The sequence below is a fragment of the Nipponia nippon genome, unplaced genomic scaffold (assembly GCF_047370975.1).
Source record: "Nipponia nippon isolate SJK-2023a ecotype South Korea unplaced genomic scaffold, ASM4737097v1 scaffold_15, whole genome shotgun sequence".
In the NCBI taxonomy this organism is placed as follows: domain Eukaryota; kingdom Metazoa; phylum Chordata; class Aves; order Pelecaniformes; family Threskiornithidae; genus Nipponia; species Nipponia nippon.
Window position 1 is genome coordinate 3,302,381 of NW_028262331.1, and position 19,648 is coordinate 3,322,028.

The 19,648-nt window shown below is 52.0% G+C and overlaps 2 protein-coding genes across 6 annotated transcripts in view; one reads left to right on the plus strand and one right to left on the minus strand.

Annotated features, from left to right (window-relative positions):
* The window catches only part of CASTOR2 (cytosolic arginine sensor for mTORC1 subunit 2), a 174,124-nt gene extending 162,610 nt beyond the window's left edge, over positions 1-11,514 (plus strand). For both annotated transcript variants that reach the window (XM_087751425.1, XM_087751426.1), the window contains one exon: positions 143-11,514. In XM_087751425.1, the coding sequence (XP_087607551.1) occupies positions 143-208 (66 nt within the window). In that variant the 3' untranslated portion in view covers positions 209-11,514. The remainder of the gene's footprint in view (positions 1-142) is intronic.
* Positions 4,238-19,648, minus strand: part of RCC1L (RCC1 like) — a 29,753-nt gene continuing 14,342 nt past the window's right edge. The window contains exons 11-15 of one of the 4 annotated variants that reach the window (XR_015703393.1): positions 18,084-18,421; positions 13,717-14,072; positions 12,557-12,739; positions 7,357-12,092; positions 4,238-7,271 (exon numbers count right to left, since the gene is read on the minus strand). Coding sequence is in view for 1 of the 4 variants with exons in the window: in XM_009468990.2 (XP_009467265.2) it covers positions 18,344-18,421 (78 nt within the window). In the remaining 3 variants the exon portion in view is untranslated. Of the gene's footprint in view, positions 7,272-7,356; positions 12,093-12,556; positions 12,740-13,716; positions 14,073-16,642; positions 17,394-17,427; positions 18,422-19,648 lie in introns of those variants that run through there. The other 3 variants (XR_015703392.1, XR_015703394.1, XM_009468990.2) reach the window with 3 other exon arrangements.

A 19,648-nucleotide genomic window follows, 5' to 3' on the forward strand; every position in this document is an offset into this window, starting at 1 on the left:
CTTTCTCAGCGGAGTTCAGGTGTCCCACAGCAAAGTACCTGGCTCCCTGGGACTGTTCTGGCTTCACCTCCTGCCTCGCCTTTCCTTGTCGTCCCTCCCTGGCTTTGGCTAGAGCATGACCTTTCTCTTTGTTTTCTTGCAGGTACCTGAAGAAAATATAAATGGTGTGGTCAATGCACTCCAAGTCAGTCAAGCTGAAAAGCATTAGAAATCTTCTGAGCTGGTTCCAGATGCTTTTTATTATTATAATTATTATTATTATTATAATTATTATTATTATTATTCTTTTTTTCTCACAGTATTTCTTGAAAAAATTGATTCCAGAGAGTGACATGAAAAGAGACTGTGGAAAGTTGAGCAGAAACAGCTCCAATAAGCCTTTGTTTTAATTATTATTATTATTATTATTGTTATTTTATTAAATTTATGAATGAGGGGCAGGAGGAAAGGGAGTTCAGACGGTTTCCCGATGTTCAGCTCCAAGGCGAAGTGTAACCTGCCTGTGTTCTCGGTGCGGAAGGAGCTGCCCGGGGACACCCGGCTCTCCCCGAAGCACGGCGGCGCAGATGGCCGCATGCGCGGGCGCTTTGCCGAGAGCTTCGCAGCACAGTTGGGATGGACGGGACGCTTGCTCAGAGAGAGCCCTGAAAACCGTAAACAAAATGAAATGTGGAATTAAACAGAAAAGACGTCGCATAGTGCTGGCTTGTCTCCTCGCATCAGACTTTCTGAGGACTATCCATCATTGCACATGTTGAGATAGGACAGGAATTGGGTTCTGTTTCCCCTGGCAAAACTGTTTGGTGTTGGAAAAGGGGAAAATATCTTCGAGTTTTCCCTTTCTCCCTGCAGTCAAAGCCTGGCTGCTCTGAGAAAACCTGGGCAGGGGGAGCATTGCTCTGGCCCACCTCCTGGCAGGTGGTGCCATGAAGACTTCTGTCTGCATTGAAACTTGGCTGGTTTAGCTCAGTTTTCCCCAGTCACCCTCCCACTGCCCCCAGTGTCCTCCCGCCATGTCCCTTGCTCCAGGGCAGCTGCTGTCCCCTCGCCCCCACATCAGAGCCATCCCCGAGCCCTTGTCCCCCAGGGCCAGCAAGAGGAGGGAGGCATCTCTTCTCCTTTCCCTGGCTTTTTCCCATCCACTTTCTACACATTCATGGGCCCACGAAGCATTGCTCGGGCTCCCTGGGTAGCTGCTCCTGCACATCCCAGGCTGCTTTGGCCAAGAGCCACAATGGGTTGTCCCCACCAGGGCCAGGAGGTTGCCCAAGCCCTGCTGGGACTCTCCTGCAGTTTTTCATCAGCTCCTTCATCACCAGGGTGGAAATCACTGCCAGCTGGGGACTTGACTCCCAGGGTTTTTCCATTGAGTTCAGTGGGCAGCCCTTCAAAAGCAGAGCGGTGCTGAAAACGCATAAAGCCCGAGGCATTTCCTTCTGGTCCTGTCACGAGAAGATGATGTGGGCTTTTCCCATGGGCAGCAGGAGTGTGTTTGCTCCTGGCTTGAGCCGAAGCTGCGGGCCAGCAGGAGCCAGGCATCGAGGCCCATGGTGGCACCTGCCTCCAAATTGTGCCCGTGGCCATTCCCAGCACTGTGGAAGACAGCGGTGACCGGTGCCGGGAGAGCAAATGTCACCCAAGACGTAGGTACCAGCAGCCTGCAGCGTGCCGTGAGCATGCAGCGAGGGGTGGTGGAAAGGAGAAGCCACCTGCAGAGGACTCTGCTTTTATGGTTAGGAGCCCAAGGATTTCTTGCATTTCTAGACTTCTTCCAATTTCATTTTTGATACAAAGAAATTGCAGGTCTTACAGTTTAAATGAGGACTTCCAGCCTTGCTTAAGAGACAGCCTGTAGCATGGTTTTCCTGAGGCTGTGTCTTGCAGGTTTGAGCCAGGATTTTGCATTAATCTGGAGGCAGTAAGCAAGCACCTGAGATCATGCCATGGGCATGGTTTATACTGGTGTGTAGGACATGCAAACACAAATACTGGCTTACGGCTTGCTGTTTAGTTCTCCATTCATGGTGCTGGAGGGCTGAGCTTAACATTTGTGGTTTCTGGTGCTGCTGGACCCAGACATTGAGTTTCAAATCTTTTTGATTTTTCATTGGTGGGATGTTGTGGGGCAGCTAGATGGGGAATCAGAGCATCCACAGGAAAAATCATGGGTAACTTCCCTTTGTAGGCCCTAACTGAGTTCAAGCATCCCTGCTGAAAAACACTTAGGCACATGTTTAATACTTTACCAAACAGTATGTTTTGCTGTTCCTTTACATGGGTTTTTAGAATTGCCCCATGATACATTATATTCACTCCAGATTTCTGGAGTAAAGGTTTATTCCAGGTGCGGCACCACACGTCTCTGGATGTTTGCTTGGAAGGATGCTTTGGTCTCCTGCTGCGTGCTGTAAGGATGCGAGCACAGGCTGTGCAGTGCAATATTTTAAAAAAAGCACTCAGAGATGTTTTATGGGAATCTGCACAGCGTTGTTGGCGGTGAGCTGAGCTGAAGGCTGCGGCAGGGCAGTCGGTAGCTTTTCACCATGTAAGTGGTTGAAAGGTTTCTCCATGGGACGGCCGATTGGGGTGTTTGTAGGACTGTGCAGGTTTTTTTTGGCAAGGGATGCCAGCATGCTAGTTGGGGTACAGCTACTGAGTTGCCAGCCAGGCTTTCTGATCGGCCGAGTTGAGCCTGAGCTTTCCCTGTGTGCGTGGACAGTGTCACTGGGACAGGGTCGTCTTTGTGCTCCCAGGTTTTGTCAGCCATTGGAAAATGATTATTTAGCCACTTTCCGCATCAGAGAGCAACGTGCGTTGCCCTCCGCGTGTGCTAGTGCTGCGTTCTAAGGACGGCGACATGTATGGTAAGGAATTACTTGAAACAAGCATCAACTTTACTGAGCCTTAAGAGAAAGCGAAAAAAATAGGTTTTAATTTTTTTTTTTAACTTTGCACTCAGGCTATTTTAGATGCTGATTTTTAATTTAAATTTTCCACTTTTTTCCCCAAGGGAGTCGGCCCTAAATTTGTGGAATCTGTAGGAATCTTTGGGGTGTTCCAAAACTTCACAAAGCGAGTTGATGTCCTGGCATGAGAAAGTTAGCCTGAAAAATTCTCAAGGTGTAAAATGCCATTGCGGGACTCTGTCTCTGCCATCATCCTCAGCTTCACCTTTTTATTTCCTCTCTTGTTTTGTCCTGAGAACCAAGAAGATTGTTTCAGACAACTTGGGGTAGTTTGATGCTTTCCCTTTAGCATTCCCCACATCGCTTTGCTGGTGGGAACTGAGGTACTCTGAATTTAGCCAGAACTGGTTGAACCTTGAACCAGAGCCCTGGGGAAGGGCAGTGTGCGGGCAGGATCGGTGCAAGCTTGCGCAGTGGTGTTGCTTGTGAGACCTTCACTGGATAAGGCAGGAAGGGGTCTGTAGGGGCTTTGTTAAAAAAATTAATAGTAATAATAATAATATAACACCACAGTGCTTAATGAGCCCAAAGCAGTGGCTCTTAAAGCTGCTCAACAGCTCCTGCTCTCCCAGCACCCGGCCTTTGGGGTGGGGAAAAATTGAAGGGTCTTTTTTTTTTTTTTTTTTTTTAAATGCCTTATGATAATAATGTCTCTGAGCATCCCTGGCATTATGCTGTTTAACTGTGTGGATAAAAAGAGGAACGTGTCTTAGTGGGACGCCCTTCGGCTGGGCGTCTGCATCGCTGAAAGCCCAGGTTACCTGTCAGCCACCCGCGCTGCCCCGAGCATCCCCGAGTGTGTTGGGGAGTTTCACCTGGCCGTGGTTGCTGCTAATCAGGGATCACCTTAACACTGCGGGACCCTCTCCGTGCCCTTTCAGTTCCTCTCGTTGCACAAAAATTCACCAAACAGCAAAATGCAAAAAGCGTTTCCAGCCCCCCAAGGAGGGGTGGGCAGGGAAGGAGAACACAGCCCTCCTGTGCCCTCCTTGTTTCTCCGAGGCCTTTGTTTTCCTAGAAATATTGACCTTTCTCACGTTGTGTGTGTTACTATGTAGGTTTTTGTCTTTTTCCCCCCACCCCAACTAGATTTTGGCTGCAAATTCCTTTCTACTGTGCAAGTGTGTGCATTTGTTCATATAATTGTGTAGCGTTTACATAGAAATACTTAGTATGTCTCTACTGTACACATATATAAATACCTGTGTTTTATGTTCATATGGCTATATACTGTACATAGCATATATACTTGAGCAATATAGGTTAATATATACTGTGTGAGTACATGTGTGTATACTCTAGGCACACGCTCTGTGTGTGTATATATATGTAGTAAGTGTTGTATACACACATCTATTCACCATATATTTTTAATTCAAGTATATAGGCAATATGAATACTTAGTTATGCTCTCGGGATTTCTCTACACATTTTTAGCAAAGAGCAGCAGTGAAGCTGACCCAGAGCAAAGCTGTGGCTCCTCTGCTTGCTGTGAGTAGGCAGAGACCCACGCCGATTCACGGCATCGGGTTTTCCTGCCTGCTTCAGAAACACCCTGTTCCTCTTCAGTTTGGTGCTTCAAGCACAGAGACTGTGGGAAAGTTGCTCCTTTTTCTTTATATGTATTTTAGTTGCTGCCCTGAATTGCTTCGGTCTGTAAGTAGTGATGGTTCATTTGCAAAGTGCCTGCCCAGGCCTTGGCTGGGGGGTTTGCAATGGGGCTTCCAGTTCCCGCAAGCACCGAGCCGGTGCCCGTGCCGAGGCTGGGTCTGGGTGCCGGCCGCGGGAAGCACCTCCTGAACCTCCTGCCCGCGATGTCTTCGGGAGGGTCTGGGCTTGTCGCCGTGTTTCCTCCGGAGCCGGTTCATGGTGGCCTTCCGCAGCGCCTCCGCGCGGGGCTGCACGGCTGCTTTCTGCGGGTGTGTGATTTCCTGGTAGGTGTGGCTGTTGGTGGCTCGGTGGCCAGAAGGCAACCCATGGCTAACGCAGAGCTCTGGTGTTTATTGGGAAACTCACATTTGTTGGCCTGTGAGGAGCTTTAAATCAGTGGGTTATTTTTAAATAGATGAAAATGTTGGAGGGTATTTTCCTGTTAAAAGTAAAGAGCGGCTGTTTGAACTTACTTGGTCGGTGGACGTGCATGGTCTTTGCATCTCGTAGTCAGAGTTTCCTGCTGACCAGGAGAGCTGTTTCTTAGGGTCCAGGTGGGAAAAGGTTTTTACCCAAAACGTCCCCTGTTTTGATATTTCAGTTAATGCTTCACCAAATGCAGTGGGGGTGCTGCCTTGCAGCTGACCTTTCAGCTCTTTCAGGTTGCTGATTTTTAGTCTGCCCCATAAATGCATCCTTGCGTAGGTGTGCGCAGCTTTCCGGTTCTTGTCAGGCAGTGAAGTCAGTTTGGTTTGCAGTTGATAGAATTTCTGTGCTTTAAGCGGCATGCGATAACCTCTCTTGCATAGGGAGGCCTTAACAGAAGTCCTTGGATTTGCTGGAGCTTAGAGACTGTGGCACCTACAGTGGGTGACATTAGTATGAAGACTTACTTAATGGCAATGCCATTTAGAAAGAGCATTCATCATATAAACATCATGCTGCTGCTTCCAAACTCATTTTTAACTCCAGGCTCAGTGTTACCATTCCCAGGGCCACAGGTAGGGAATGCTGTTGGTCAGAGATGAATCAACCCTCGTCTCTAACAAAAAACTTGCTGGTGTCAGACCCTGCTTGTGGGGTTGCAAATGGCGCCGAGCAGTGATTTACTCTTTTAAGATGCACCATGCAGAGCAAGCGTGGGGATTTTCAGGACTGGCACTTGGAGCAAAATGTTACTGGAAGGTCATGATTGCTTTAGCCAAGAAAGGCATCCAATAGAAGTTTATCAGGTTTAATTTTTCTGAAGCATGAAGTTTTGTCCTGCAGATGCTGGGAGGGAAACAAGGCAGTGCAACGTGGGGGGCAGGTAGCTGAGGAGGTCACTCAGGCTCCAGCGTAGCTCCGTGAGCACGCAGTTGTTTCCCTGACGCACCTGATGCTCTCAGCAGCGTGCAAACACCTGGGAGAGGCAAGGCAGAGAGCAGCTCTGCTCAGAGACCGCGCTGGCCTGTGCGATGCATTTGCAGGGGCTGGGTTTGCCGTCCCCAGGCACGAGCTTCCAGCACGTTCGCACACCGGCTGCCCTGCGTGGGGACCTGTGGTCTCACAGTGTGTCCCTGAGATGAGGTTTTAACAGCGTGACTCTGACATTCCATGAAGGGAGCGAAGCTGTTTGGGACGTTAGAGGCTAAATTGCATGTGTTTAATCAGAGTCTGGCTCTGAAAGAAGCCGTTTCCCGTCTTTTCTTAGCTTTGCTGTACAGTGCTTGAATTTTCTTCTGTTACAAAGGGGTCAACCTCCCGGGTTGTTAATGCAGTTCATGATAAGTTACTGAAGCCGTTACTGCCCCGGCTGCAGAAGGGCCAGGGCTTCAGTCCGTGCTGACTTGCAGCAGCCACCATTCCTGTGGGCATCCCTGTTGCTGTCTTGGCAGTTTCCCGCACGTTTTTCCCGTCCACGTACCCACACGTACTGTTCGAGAGGACCAGGGCATTCCGACGCCCTGCTTTAGAGGTCAATGACTTGAGTAGAAGGTGCCGGGTCCCGTGTCAGCACAGTCGGTGCTCAGTGAGAGCAAATGTTCCTGTCTTGGCACTGGACAATTGGTATTTTCTGATAATGACAAGGGAGAAATTCTTCATTCAGCCCAAGCCTGAGTGTCGGTTGCTAGCTCCTGAGCGAAAGTGCCTCACAGCAGCACTTGGCGATGGACAAGAAATCATTTTCTGATGAGGATTTCTTTTCTCTCTGTTACTATGACTATTGTGGACATCTCCAGTAAGCAGCTTAAGGCATCTCACTTACCTGGTCCAGTCCTCCCTGCAAACGTTGGATTGGATTAAACTTTTATTACCTGCTAGAGCATAAACCCCAGTAATCCTGTGCCAAATAGTATTTACATTTTATAGCATGTGCTGGGGTGTGTTTACATTGGCCGAGATGTGCAGGACACCTGAGAGGGAAACACTCAACTGTGAATCTGGAGTTATTCTGCTGTCTTCAGTCCCCTGTTTTCCCTGCCTCGGCCTCCTTCTTTATTTAATCTTCATGAAGCACAGCTTCGTTGAAATGCCAGCTCTAGTTAGTACAGGTGAAGAAAAGGACTGGGTTCTGCAACACGGGACGTGCGCTGGAGGCTGATCAGCAAATCCTGGCTGCAGCAGCCGTAGCCCCTGCAGAAGCTCTGGTGAGCGTGGAGCAATGCACAGACCCTGTTTTAAGCAGGGGAAATAAATGAAGTATGTATCAAACAATGTATATTCTAATTTTAGGGTATGAATGTGCAGAGAAACGTACCTCTGGAACATATATAGCCAAGATGTCTCTCTCTTGGCCTCTCTAGACACCACCAGCCATTTCTCCTTCAGGTTGGGAAGATAATTTGTATACAGAAGCCTAGGACTGAATGTTACCTTGTCATTGCAGATTAAATGTAATAGCTTCTCCCCGCTCTGTAATTCCCTTGCGAAGATTACCTGTGCTGCTGCCTGCCGCGGGTTTGGTGAGGGCCCAGCCCTGAGGGAGCACGAACCCCAGACAGCTCATCCCAGCTGCAAGCCCTTAAGTTTTGCAGCCGAGGTGCCGGGAGCGGCGGCGGGACGGCAGCCATGTGCCTCCTGCCCTGGCTGCCCCGCTCGAGCGTGGCCACGGCCAGCCCAGCTCAGCACCGCCCCGGGCTGCGCGAGTGCTGGTGTGGTTGCACACCAGCTGCTTGATTCCCTGGACTCCCTTGGTTTTTTGTTTTCATCCTTTTTTAGCTTTCTGCAGAATTTTGTAAATGAAACGTGCGTGGATTTTGGATTGAAGGTGGATGGAGTTGCCCAGCAGGAATCTGGCAGGATTGAAATTTTGAAATATGTCCAAGAGCGGAGCGGAGCACTTTGCTTCCCTCTGTCTTAGCTCTGTCCTCTGCCTGTGCCGTAGGAGAGCTGAGTGTCCCTGTCTAGGCAGACCCAGCGGTTTTATGGGTGTCCTCCCAACCCTAAAAGATGATGCCAAAAAAGGGCTCCTTTCATCCTTCATTTTGGGGGCCTGGTTGCTTTTTTCCTCCCTGCGTGGATGTGGCAGAGGCGGTGTCTCTTGCACGGCGCATTTGGAAGGATGCTGTCGGAGGCTGGCTGTAGTTTGGGGTTCCCCTGTTCCGCCCAGCTTTCTGCTGCTATCTCAGCGTCTTGAGGATTTGAAACCAGCTTTCTGCAATTACAGTAATAAGCTTTTTCTTTTTCCCAAAGGATTCCTACCAGCTCTTTTGTAACTTGAAAAACATAGTTTTCTAGGTACCTGATTCCCTGGCCTTGTGGGGGATTCCCATTCCCTTGTGGGAATGCCGCTGGAAGCACCCTGCTTGCCAGGATGGCTGCTGTGAGCATTAATGCTCCTTCAGGCCCCAGAAGAGGAGTTCAGCCCCGTTTGCCTGCTGAAACACGCTGCAGCAGCCGCCGGGCTCAGGCTGGCAGGAGGCCGCTCCGGGGAACAGGTCGCACGGGAGGTGCAGCCCCGGCACACGGAGCCGCCTCACCCTCCGTGTCCTCACTGCCTGCACAGTCATTCCCATCGGCTGGAAGGGGACACAGAGGGGATTTCCCTTTTCCTGAAGAAAACCAGCCGTCTCCTGTTTGGGTTTGTAGTCCGTGGGAAGAGCGAAAGAGCATTTGCCATGTGGGAAGCTGAAGGAAGGGGTGAGGGGGTTGTATGCATAGGGCAGAGGAGAAAAAACCAACAGCCTTTTGTTGTTGTTTCTTGTAGTTATTTTTAAGGCCAGCCTTGTAATTTTTTTGAATTTTTGAGGTCACTGAAATTACCTGAAGAGCTGGCTCTGCTGCTACAACTGCGGGAACCACAAACCTCCCTAGGGCGGTGTTGCCTCCGGGCAGGACTGGCCTGCACAGGGTGCAGGGACCCTTCCCACGGCAGCTCAGCCCTGAGGCACGGGGTCTTCAGGGCTTTCCCATCCAGCCACGCCGCTCATCTGCAGCAGTACGTGTAGGCAGTCTATTTAACTAGTCCTGTTCTTGAAGAAATCACTGATTTTTGAATGTCTCTGTTCTGGGAGCAGACCTCTGTGTTTCCCCTCACGGTGCGGGGTTGTGGGTCGGTGCTGTTTAGCCGGGGCCAGCCCCGCGCCTTGCGGTTGGGAGGTTCGGTGTACGAAAAGGACGGCTCTGCAGTAGGAGCACCCAGTTTTTCCTTTGACCATTAGGAACAGACATCTGCTCCAGCTCGATGACCTCAGCCTTGTTTTAGTTTTATCATAGAATTAAAAAATGAATCGTGCCCTCGCTCTCCTCCCAACCCTGCCCCCCAGGGTCCCCTCTCCCGGCCCCGCGGGGCCCGAGCCACGCCGTCTCAGTTCTTCCTTCCTCTGGGTTTTTATTTGCTCTGCATTTGTGAACCGCTCCGATAGCGTGGGGGAGCGGAGGAGCACATCAGTGTCCCCAGGGCAGGGGCCTGGGGTGCTTTTGCAGCTCTGCGGAGGCACTGCAGGAGTCTTTTCCTGGTGTTTCTGGTTGTGCTGGAGCTGGGGCTGCCCTCCCCTCTCCCCCAAAAGCCTCGCTGCTACTGCTGCTAAAAATAGTCACGCTGATCCGATGGCCGTTGATAGCAGGGGTGCGAGAATTGCACCTGAGTGCTGTTAGTGCCCGGATCAGGGGCCTGGCGACGCAGAGGGTGGTGGGTGCCTCTCGCCAGCCCTGGACTGTGCTCGCTGTTAGAGCCAGCGTGGTCCTGTCCCCTCTCCCCGCTGCCTGTGGCTGGGTCACTGCTCCCGTCATCCGTCCCCTGCGCGTGGGCTGCAGGCTTTGATTTGGGGTTTGTGAGGCACGAAGTTGAGGAGTGGGCTGTGTTTTAGTGCCGTGGCAGCCGTGTTTTCTGCCAGCGCATCCTCCTCCTCTGCGCTGCCTCTGCAGTGACAGCGAGGGGACACTTGTCCTGCTGACCCGAGCAGGAGAGGGGAGAAAGAGGTCACCAGGCAGTGACTCATGGCAGGATCTGGCTTTGGATGCTCCGATTCAGCCTTTGGAAGAGCCTGTCTCCCTCCCTCTCTCCATTAACTACCCAGGTAGCCTGCTCTCCCCTTGCTTTCACTAAAATTAGGGAGTGTGATGACCTCAGTTTGGTGAACACGCTCACCCGCTCCCACCACCAAGCCATGCCAGCAGGCCCTGGTGCTGCTGGGATTTGGGGTGTCCTTGGTGCCGTAGTGCCCAGGGAACACGCGCTGGGTCCACAGCCCCCTCCTTGCAAATGGGTCCGGCTGCAGCCCCGCAGCATGGTGCCGGCTCGCATTGGTTGTGTCCTGCTCTTTGGGCATCGTAAGGCACCCGGGGGGTTAATTTGGAGGGAGCATCGCATGGAAGGAGCCTCATCGTCCTCATCAGTACTTAGGGAAAGATTTTTAGTTTGGTTCCTCTGAGCTAAAATGCAGCGAGCTGTCGCCCTGCAGGGTCATGGTGCAGGCTTACACCATAACTCTGCTGTGTTGGGCACATTCAGAGCTGGATGGGTCGGGGCCAGCCCTTCCACGGCTGTAGTGCATCGCCACTTTACTAATATCTCAACTGGCTTGAACAAGACTAAGCATTTCTCTCGTTCTCCTCTTATTTTGGACTTCAGAAGGAGCCTAGATTTCCCCAGGTGCCCAGGACAGCCGTAGCATTGACCCGAATGTCTAGAACTGCCAGAAGAGCAGAGAGGCTCCTGGTGCAGCATCTGCCTGGCTCGGACCAGGGTCTGCCCCTCTGCTCCCCGGCTGCTTCGAACGGCCGTGCTGGGCAGCCCAGGGAGGAAACACAAACCTTCAGGACCTTCTTAAAAAACATTTAGGCATCATTTTCTCTGTAAGTGAAATACCACTTCTGGCCTCAGACACCCACCAAACTGGCTGAGGGTGGGCTGGGGACGCGGGGAGTCTTTCCTTTGGGGGGTGCAAAAAAATTGTGTATTTTTTTCCCTTTAATTACAAAACTAATGCAAACTGACTGGGGGGTCCACCCTGTGCTCCGGGCTGTGGTCCTGGGAAGGCTGCTCACGCCGGCTGTGCAGGCAGGGCTGCCTGCGCTCGGTGGAGCTGGGCACCGCGCCTGCGGGCGGCAGCTCGTGGGAGCGCGGGGGCAGGAGGCGCAGGGGGGACCGAAAGCGTCGGTGGCCGTGGTGCCGGCCTCTGCGCGAGGGGGACCGTTACGGCGTGGGGCAGAGGGAGCGGAGGCAGCAGTTGAGGATCGTGCTCTGGGCACGAAGTGTGGAGCTGAGAAGTGGATGCTTTGCTTTCCCAGCGAGTGCACACGCTTCTTTTCTTTGCTGGTCTTATGCTGAAAAGCTGAGATTTATGTACTGTACGGGAAAAAAATAAAAAAAGGAAAAAAAGAAAAAAATCCTAATGTTCCAAAATAAATGACAGTATATTTTGTACTTTGTAAAGTGTTAATTAAAATGAAAAAGAATAAAAAGTGAAACATACGCTGTCTGCTTTTGTACTGATCAAACTGATGAAAATAAAGCAGAGCTTGGCATTGTCTATAAGATGTAGCTCTCATTATTTTGACCTACAGCCACACTGGACCTTACTCCCACCAGTGCCCTTTGCCTACGTACACCCATTTGAGAAGGTGAGCAGACATCCCTGAGGCTCCCTGGTGTCCCTGACTTGTCACTGGTTGTATTTTACCCCCTAGGGCTGGTACCTGCCACCATCTTCTCCATCCTGCCACTGTTCTCCGGGAGCCACCAAACCTGCCCCATCCTATTCCCTTAAAGTCAGTCAGTGGGATAGCGCTGGTGTAGGTGCAAGACTTAATTTTGACCTGCTCACGGAAGGGTGCGAGGTGCCCGGGAGCCTGGCGCCCCCAGCAGAGCGGTCCCGGTGGTGGGACATCACCCGAGCCCCGCACCCCAAGGCGGGCAGGGGAGAATTGCCGTCCCCTCGCAGACTATTTTGGGGCAGTCGCAGCTGGGTGCTGGCTGAGTCTCCGTAAGCAACGCAGCTGCGCGGTGCCAGTGCCACTCGCGTCTCAGCAAGGAGGAGCTGAAGAACCTGGCTGAAGCATGCAAGAAAAACCCAGTGAAATTAGAGGTATCATCACCCCATCACAGTTATAACAATTTATAATGGACGTTTAAACGGAACCGGCTTCTCTGCATAAACTGTGGGCAAGAAAAGTATCTTGCTTTTAGCATAGGGTAACCCATTTGTGACTGTTCTGGTCAAGTATAAGAGCATTCACATAAGAATTTAGTGTGGGCTTGCTGATCCGGAACACAGCCTTAATGCAGAGCATTGCCTTGGGGGGGTTAATCCCATAAAAAAATAAAAATCAACACCCACACTGTCACACCCTCGCAGCACTGCCTGCGGCTGCCTGCAGAAGCGGCTGGGGTCTTGGGGTAAATACAGAGGATTTAGGCTGTTACACTGGAGCCTATGGCCCCCCCAAGACACTGCACACACTGGGGGGGGGGGGGGGGGGGGGGGGGCGTTGGGTTTGGTTTTAAATTACTTCACCTGACCAGGCTCGTGCCCTTGTGCAGAAGGTGCTGGGGCTGAGGCAGGGCTCCAGCCCCTTGCAAAAAAAATGCTACAGAAAACGGATTCTGACGCGTTGTGACGAAGTAACATTATTTCAGGAGTACTTTGAATGCTGCAGGCTAATTATTAGGTCTCCAAGTCATTTGTTTTTGAAGGATCCTGTAGAGAAAAGGATTTGCTGTAATGTAGCAGGTGCCTAAAATAGTCTTTGTTTTATGGGCTTTCATGTGTTTTGTTCCCAGTGAGGCAGTTTGCTGGTAGCCAAGCCCAGCCTTGCTGCGCAGGGGCTCGTGGAGGGGCCACGGGAGCACTGTCTCCTGCAGGGAATTGCCGGCAGCCCTTGGCATGGTGCCCTGCGGAAAGGGACTTTGGCCATGGCTCTCTCATGCCTTCCCTCCTGCAGGCCCCCCCCCCCCCCGGCCGCTAAGAAGCGTCGCAGCCCTGCTCCGACGTGCTTGGAGCTGTACATCTACACGGCTCTACACCAGTATCTTGTCCTGAAGCGCTTTCAGGCTATTTTAAGCCAAACCCGACAGCGCAGTGGTGTTTGGAGGGCAAATTACTCTTGCTAATCAATGCGAAATCAAGTAGGTTATTTTAGTTCTAATTTGAGCTGCTCCCCATGTGCTTCCCTGGCCTCTACCCCCGCCTCACTGCAGGTATATTTAGGGATGCAGGTATATTTTGGGCTGGCTAATTTGCTACTTTGAAGGACAAAATGGTGCAAAGTTGCCTTCCAGCGGGTCTCTGTAATGGCCTGGGGTCAGTACAGCAGGCAGGGCTCCGGCACAGCCCTGGCCCATCGGTCACGGGGAGGCAGCGTGAATCCCTCAGCTGGTGGCTGCCTTTGACAGGAAAGGGGGCGGGGGGAAGAGTGTATTTATTTTTCTATTTTCTAGCCTTTTCTTCTTAAATAAAATGTTTGTCTTTTAGTTATTTCCTAGATACAAAGCAGTACAGGGAAAAGCACTGCTACAGGGCTGCTGTGAATTAGGGCCTTTTTCATCCGCATGCTCCAATTTTCTTATAGCCAAAACCCCCACCAGCAATCTCCAAATATATTTGGACCCAGCTCATCCCCCTGCCGCTGTGTTCCCCAATTTGCAACCTGCTGTTGGAAACCCCAGTGGTCTTACATAGTCATGTGGACCAGAGCCTTTGGTTGAAGGCACATCTGGCTCCTCTTCAGTTTTGAGGGCAGTGAACCTATTTTGTAGTTGTAAGACTTCAGGTGAGGCAGGAGCCTTCCTCTTGGTGCCAGAAGTCACCAGGGCCCATCCTTCGCCTTCGCCAGAGGTTGCACTCACCCGGTGGACAGGGGCTGCGTCGCTGCTGCAGCTGCGGGCTCATCAAGCTGCTGCATCCCAGAGCTGCGCCTGTCCATCTCCTGGTCCGCGTCTCCGATGCCCCGCAGCCTGCACACCACCTCTCGGCCATGGCGAGTGGAAGAGGTGCCCAAAGACTGACCAGATTTAGCCATGAAGGTCCCTTCCTTTAGCAAGAGAAAAAAAGTATTATACGAATGACAAGCAAGTCTCTTGTTTAGAAACCCGGCACCAGAGCTGTAATGAAAGGTTTCTCTGGGCACCAGAGCCAGTGGCTCCACCAGCCGAGGGTTGGGCAGGCTGGCAGCAGCCGGCTGCCAGTGCTTTCTATGAAACTGGACCCACAGCTGAATTGGGAGGAGCTCAACAGACCAGCAGAGCAGGACGTTTGTCAGCCAGGCTCGAAAGATGCAAAGAATTGGGCAGGGAAAGCCTCCCGTCTCTCACGTTTGGCTGCTCATCAAAGCAACTCATTGCTGAAAGGGCTCCTTTCAGTGCGGTGCGCTCCTGCTGTCTGCCTGCCCCCCCAAAAGGGAAAGGGAAACCTGTTTCCAGGATCTCATTTTGCGGGCGCTCCTTCGCGCCGTCTCTCCTGGCAGCCGGAGCCGAGGAAGGTGCCGGCTCTCCCCAGCCTCAGTGTCCCCCTCTGCAGCACAAGCTGCTGTTCCCAGGCTTCCCGCGGGGTTGAGCCGTGCAGGCGGCGACGCCACGCGAGTACTGGCTCCTTGCCGGTCCTGGCCACCAGCTGAGCTCAGACACCAAAACCACGGCCTGGCCAGCCTGCTGCCGGCTGAGGGGTGGCACAGCAGGGGCTGCTCTGCCGGTGGGGGGTGCCCAATGCCAAAGTCTATTTAACAAAAAAAATACAAATAAAACAGTGAACAGGTTGCATTACTAAAAGCAATAATAATAATTTAAGAATAATAATGTAAAAAAAAACCCCAAAAACACAAACCCAAAGCCAAGCATGAATGCAGCTCACCCATGCTGACACATGGGGCACTGATGCCGGCGCGGCAGCTCCTGGCACTGCCCTCCCTGGCAAAGGCACTTGTTGCCCATCACTCCCACTTAGCAAAGCCGCAGCTGCTGAGAGCAAGGCCTCTGCGGCCACACCATCCCCAACCGGCTGGGTGAGCTGAGGCAGGACGGTGCCACAGAGCCGGCCGCAGGGCTGGCACGCCATGAAATGCCCTGGCTAAAAGACGGGTGTGCTTGCGCATCTTCTGCTTCTCCTCCGCAGCCTCTCCCCGGCTGGCCGGCGGCGAGGCCGCGCTGTGGGGCACGGCCCAGCCAGTCCCACAGGCTGCGCGGGGCAGGGGGTTCCGGCACACCCCCCCCGCTGCAGCCCTCCTGGCCTCCCCAGGTCTCAGCCCTGGCTGCAGCTCCCCGGTGCCTACCGGGAGGGACACCTCCCCGGGGCACGCTGGCAGGGGCTCAGAGGAGCCCTTTCAGATGGAAAGCGGGGCAGCTGCACAGCACGGGGCTGGACATATGGTTTCCATTTGGTCTTTAATCATCCACAGGCAAATACCACACTGGCAGCGCCGTGAGGCTTTGCAGCTGAGCAGGGTGCAAAGACAGTGGCCAAACCCCCTCCTCCCTGCGGCTGCTGTTTGCAAGGGCTGCAGGGGCTTTAGGTTTACTTAGTGTCTCGCGCTGAAGGCTTGCAGGGAGCAGAGGATTTCTTTACATGCGTTTAGATTGTAGGGCTATAGGGCAGGACGGCAGCTCCTACATTTGTCACTGCCCTGGCAGCTCTCACCATCCACTTCGCACGCTGACCCCTCTGTACAAAACTGCTGAGCAAACGCAAATGCCCTGGGAGCCGGTGTTGGGCCTGGGGGTCTCAGGCCATATCTAACTTTGCAAGTGGTGCACGACGCCATGAATAACGAAACCACTGCTGCCACAGCCTCGCTGATGGCTCCGGACACGCCTTAATCTGATTTGTGGATCACATCATTTCAGCAATGCCCGCTTGTATCGGGTGGCGAGGTTTCGGTAGCGGGCAGCTGCAGGGGTGGCTTCCGTGAGAAGACACCAGGAGCTGCCCCCGTGTCAGGCAGAGACACTTCCACCCGCTCTGAGACAGACCCACCGCTGGCCAAGGCCAAGCCCATCAGCGAGGGCAGCAGCTCCTCTGTGGCAACATATTAAAGAAGGCGAAAAAACTGCTGCGCAACAGCAGCTGGGAGAGAGGAGTGAGAATATGTGGGAAACAACCCTGCAGACACCAAGGTCAGTGAATGAGGAGGGAGGAGGTAGAAAAGTCAGGAGTAAGGTTGAGCCAAGGCAGAAGGGAGGGGTGGGGGAAAGGTGTTTTTAGATTTGTTCTTATTCCTCATTACCCTGCTCTGTTGCATTGGCAATAAATTAATTTCCACCAAGTCGAGGCTGTTTTGCCCATGACGGAAACTGGTAAGTGATCTCCCCGTCCTTATCTCGACCCATAAGCTTTCCACTGCATTTTCTCCCCGTCCTGTGGATGGAGGGGCAGTGACAGCGCAGCCTGGTGGGCGCCTGGCCAAGGTCAACCCCCACCGCACTTTAACCAAAGCAAGGGTCGGTGCCGGGGTTGGCCAGACCGCAGGTTCTCTGCTGCTAACCCTGGTCCCATCGAGCAGCGTGCTCACAAATGCCCACAGCCCCTGTAACGAAAGCGCAAACGCTCCCACTGCATTAAGCCATACAACACTTCTATTTAGGGCTAAAGACCTTGCTGGCATCTAATTAACACACAGATTTTGCAATTTATTGCACAGCAAGACTGCAACAACCAGGTACGACACGGCATTAATTCTCATCCCAGCTCTCCAAAAGGCCCAGCCCCAAGCGGCATCAGGGAACGCTTGTGAACGAGAGCAGCTAAAAGCCCGGGGCGCTCCCCAGCACCCACCAGCCACCCTGCGCAGCCCTCTGCAACAGCAACATCCACGACGGGGGCTGTTAGAAACACCTTTCTTACCATCATTTTTTTTCCATTTGTTTTCAATGCTTTAATAAGCTTCCTCACGTTAAAAGGGCATAGCTACTCCCATGAGGCCAACAAGGCATGTCTGGGCAGCTCAAGTTGCATGGAGACAAAGGCATAAATTAAAGCTCACTTAATGGGAATTCACAGCAGCGAAGGTCTGCCACAATTTAACACGAGCTTTCTGCTTGTTCCGCCTCAACCCACCACAGCAATACCAGTCACACAGTACTGGTAATAACACCTCACATACATCTCTTTATTTCTGAGTACTTTGTTTCACCTCTCCTGTATTTTATGCAAAGTCCTTCAAGACTTACTTCATCAAGGTTGAGTTTACCCCCTGAGTTTTGGTAATTACACAACAGATTTGATGTAGAATTTCAGATAATGGAGCCAAAATGTGAGTATTTGGTGTCCTCTGGGACCGTGGATACAGTGCCCGCCTCCAAGGGTGTCAGTCCTGCAGGTGCAGAGGTGTCCCAGGTGGCAAAAGAGGTTTCCTGTCACATCGCTGTGAATCAAAATGCTCAAATTTAAATGCAGAGTGCAAGACAGAGCAGCCCATGTATGAAGTCAAGCTCAAGAATATTTCCATTACCACTTTATTAAAAATGTATCAGCTTGGATTTTTGCCAAAATAATTTACACAGCAGAAGTATCCCACACAGAAAAAGTGATACAACTCTGCCTGATGTTTGGAGTATTTCACAGGAGACAGATTCCCGCACTTCAGGATGAGATTTGTAAGTGCCCGCTACAGGTCCATACAGCTGTTGCATCCCATCTCCAGCAGCCTACTCTGGCCTAAAGGTGCTCGCCACAACTTCTCTGCTAAGAAAGTACCGAGAAACAAGGCTCTGCTTCTTGCCCGTTAAGATCCTTCCCCCGCTAGCACACCACTGCTTCCAGGCCACTCCAGACTGCTGCAGGGAACGGCAGCCTAGGCAGCGTGCAGCTGGTGGCGGACTCCAAGGACAGCTGTGCTGGATTCCAACAGCCAGCACGACTTTTCTTCCACATAAAAAGTAGTTATTAAAAAACTCTTTCCCTGGAAAAATAGCTTGGCTCAACCCAACACTGACACCCCAGAGCTGGTGAGAGGGAAAGCATCCGTAAATTAATGTCCTGTGCTACAGATTTCACCTCGTGCCAGTTTTCCCTGAGGGAGATGCTCTTCATCCTTACACACAGAGGGACTCACCAGCTGTGGGCTGGGCCCCAGACTCTTTGGGAGCTCATCACGAACCAGTCGGAGCACTCCTCGGGGAACGTGCATCTTTCCTGCAGCCAGGGCGGAGCGTTTCAATGATGCAGAGATGACAACACACCCAGGCACTGCTACGGCTGTCTCTGCTCACAGTCACTTCTTGCTTGGTTGCACGGAATGAGTCTTCCTTTCCAAGAAGCTCGTCACCAAGTCCCCCCGTCGTCTTAGCACAGTGCTGAGGCCCAGCAGTATCACTAGGTGAAAGACTTAACCATGCTGACCATATGGTCAACTCCACACGCAACATCCACCACCTCACCGGGTACGGTCACCTGGATCAGACACACAAGAGCGCGTTATTTCTCAAGCTGGCATTTTGCACCTGATATTTCCAATTTCTCATCCTCCTTCTGCTTAACATGCCAGTTGGTTTCACGGGGACTTGTACCTATGAAAGTGCCATCTTGCAAACCCAGAGAAAGCCAGATTCAGCACTAGACATGTTTGTGCATTGAGCTGTGAAATATTCCCTTTCTCCCTTCACAGAAGCACGTAAACCTTTGGAAGGACAGAGAGGTCTCACTAGCAGACAGCGAGGAGACTGTAGCCTCAGCCCATCTGTTCAGCAGCAGAAACAGCACGACCAAACAGAGTAATCCAGACAGCAGGAAGAGGATCTGCCCAAGCACCACAAGGATTTGCCTCTTCTCTCACCAGCAAGGTCTGGAATGAGGCAGAAGCTCAGTGCAGCCTAAGGCAGTTTTTGCTTTGATGCTAAGCAGACCCAGCTCACTCACTAGTGTAGTTATAGCTCTTTCACCTGAAGTTGACTTAAAGTTACAGGAAAGCAGAGGCTACGAGTGGAAGTTTTTCCTTAGAGCTAAGGGAGAGGAGAGATGGCCAGTTCTAGGGCAGGAGGTCACAGACAGGTACCCTGGTTTGGTACATTGCCGTAGTAGTGTCAGACAGGAGCTGGCTGTTTGAGGGAGCATAACCCTCTGCGTCCACGCTTAAGGAAACCTGGACATGCCACGCTTGGTGAATTCAGAGACTCCACTCAGCCACAGGAGTGTGATTTTAGGCAAATGCTCCAGACTTGGTCTTTTTTTGTTCATTTTTAAAAGGAGGAGAAAGCATGCCAAAGAAACACATCCACTGCAAGTTCAGACACACGGAAAAGGACTCCAGGGTGGTCCAATTGATTGCCTCCCTCCTCTCCTATTTGGCCTTCATGGAGACCGGGAACATCTGTTAGGCTGAGTGCTGAACTCCAGAGGCAAAGACTCTTCTACACCCACAGAATGTGGCGCTCAGAGCCATCTGAGAGAAGGGAGTGGAACTGGAAGTGTTGCGAAACAGCTAGGAAAGTCCAGTGGCTAAGGATCTCCTAGTGTAACTACACAGGCAGTCCAGTGACCCACCACCATAGCTGCTTCACTTGGAATAGAAGGGGAAAGCAGCCCGCTGCTGTGCAGACCATGACCACGACCAAGACATTCACCTAATTTAGATGTGTAATGCAAGTCTTCTGGGTCACAGATGACCAATACTGGTGGTTT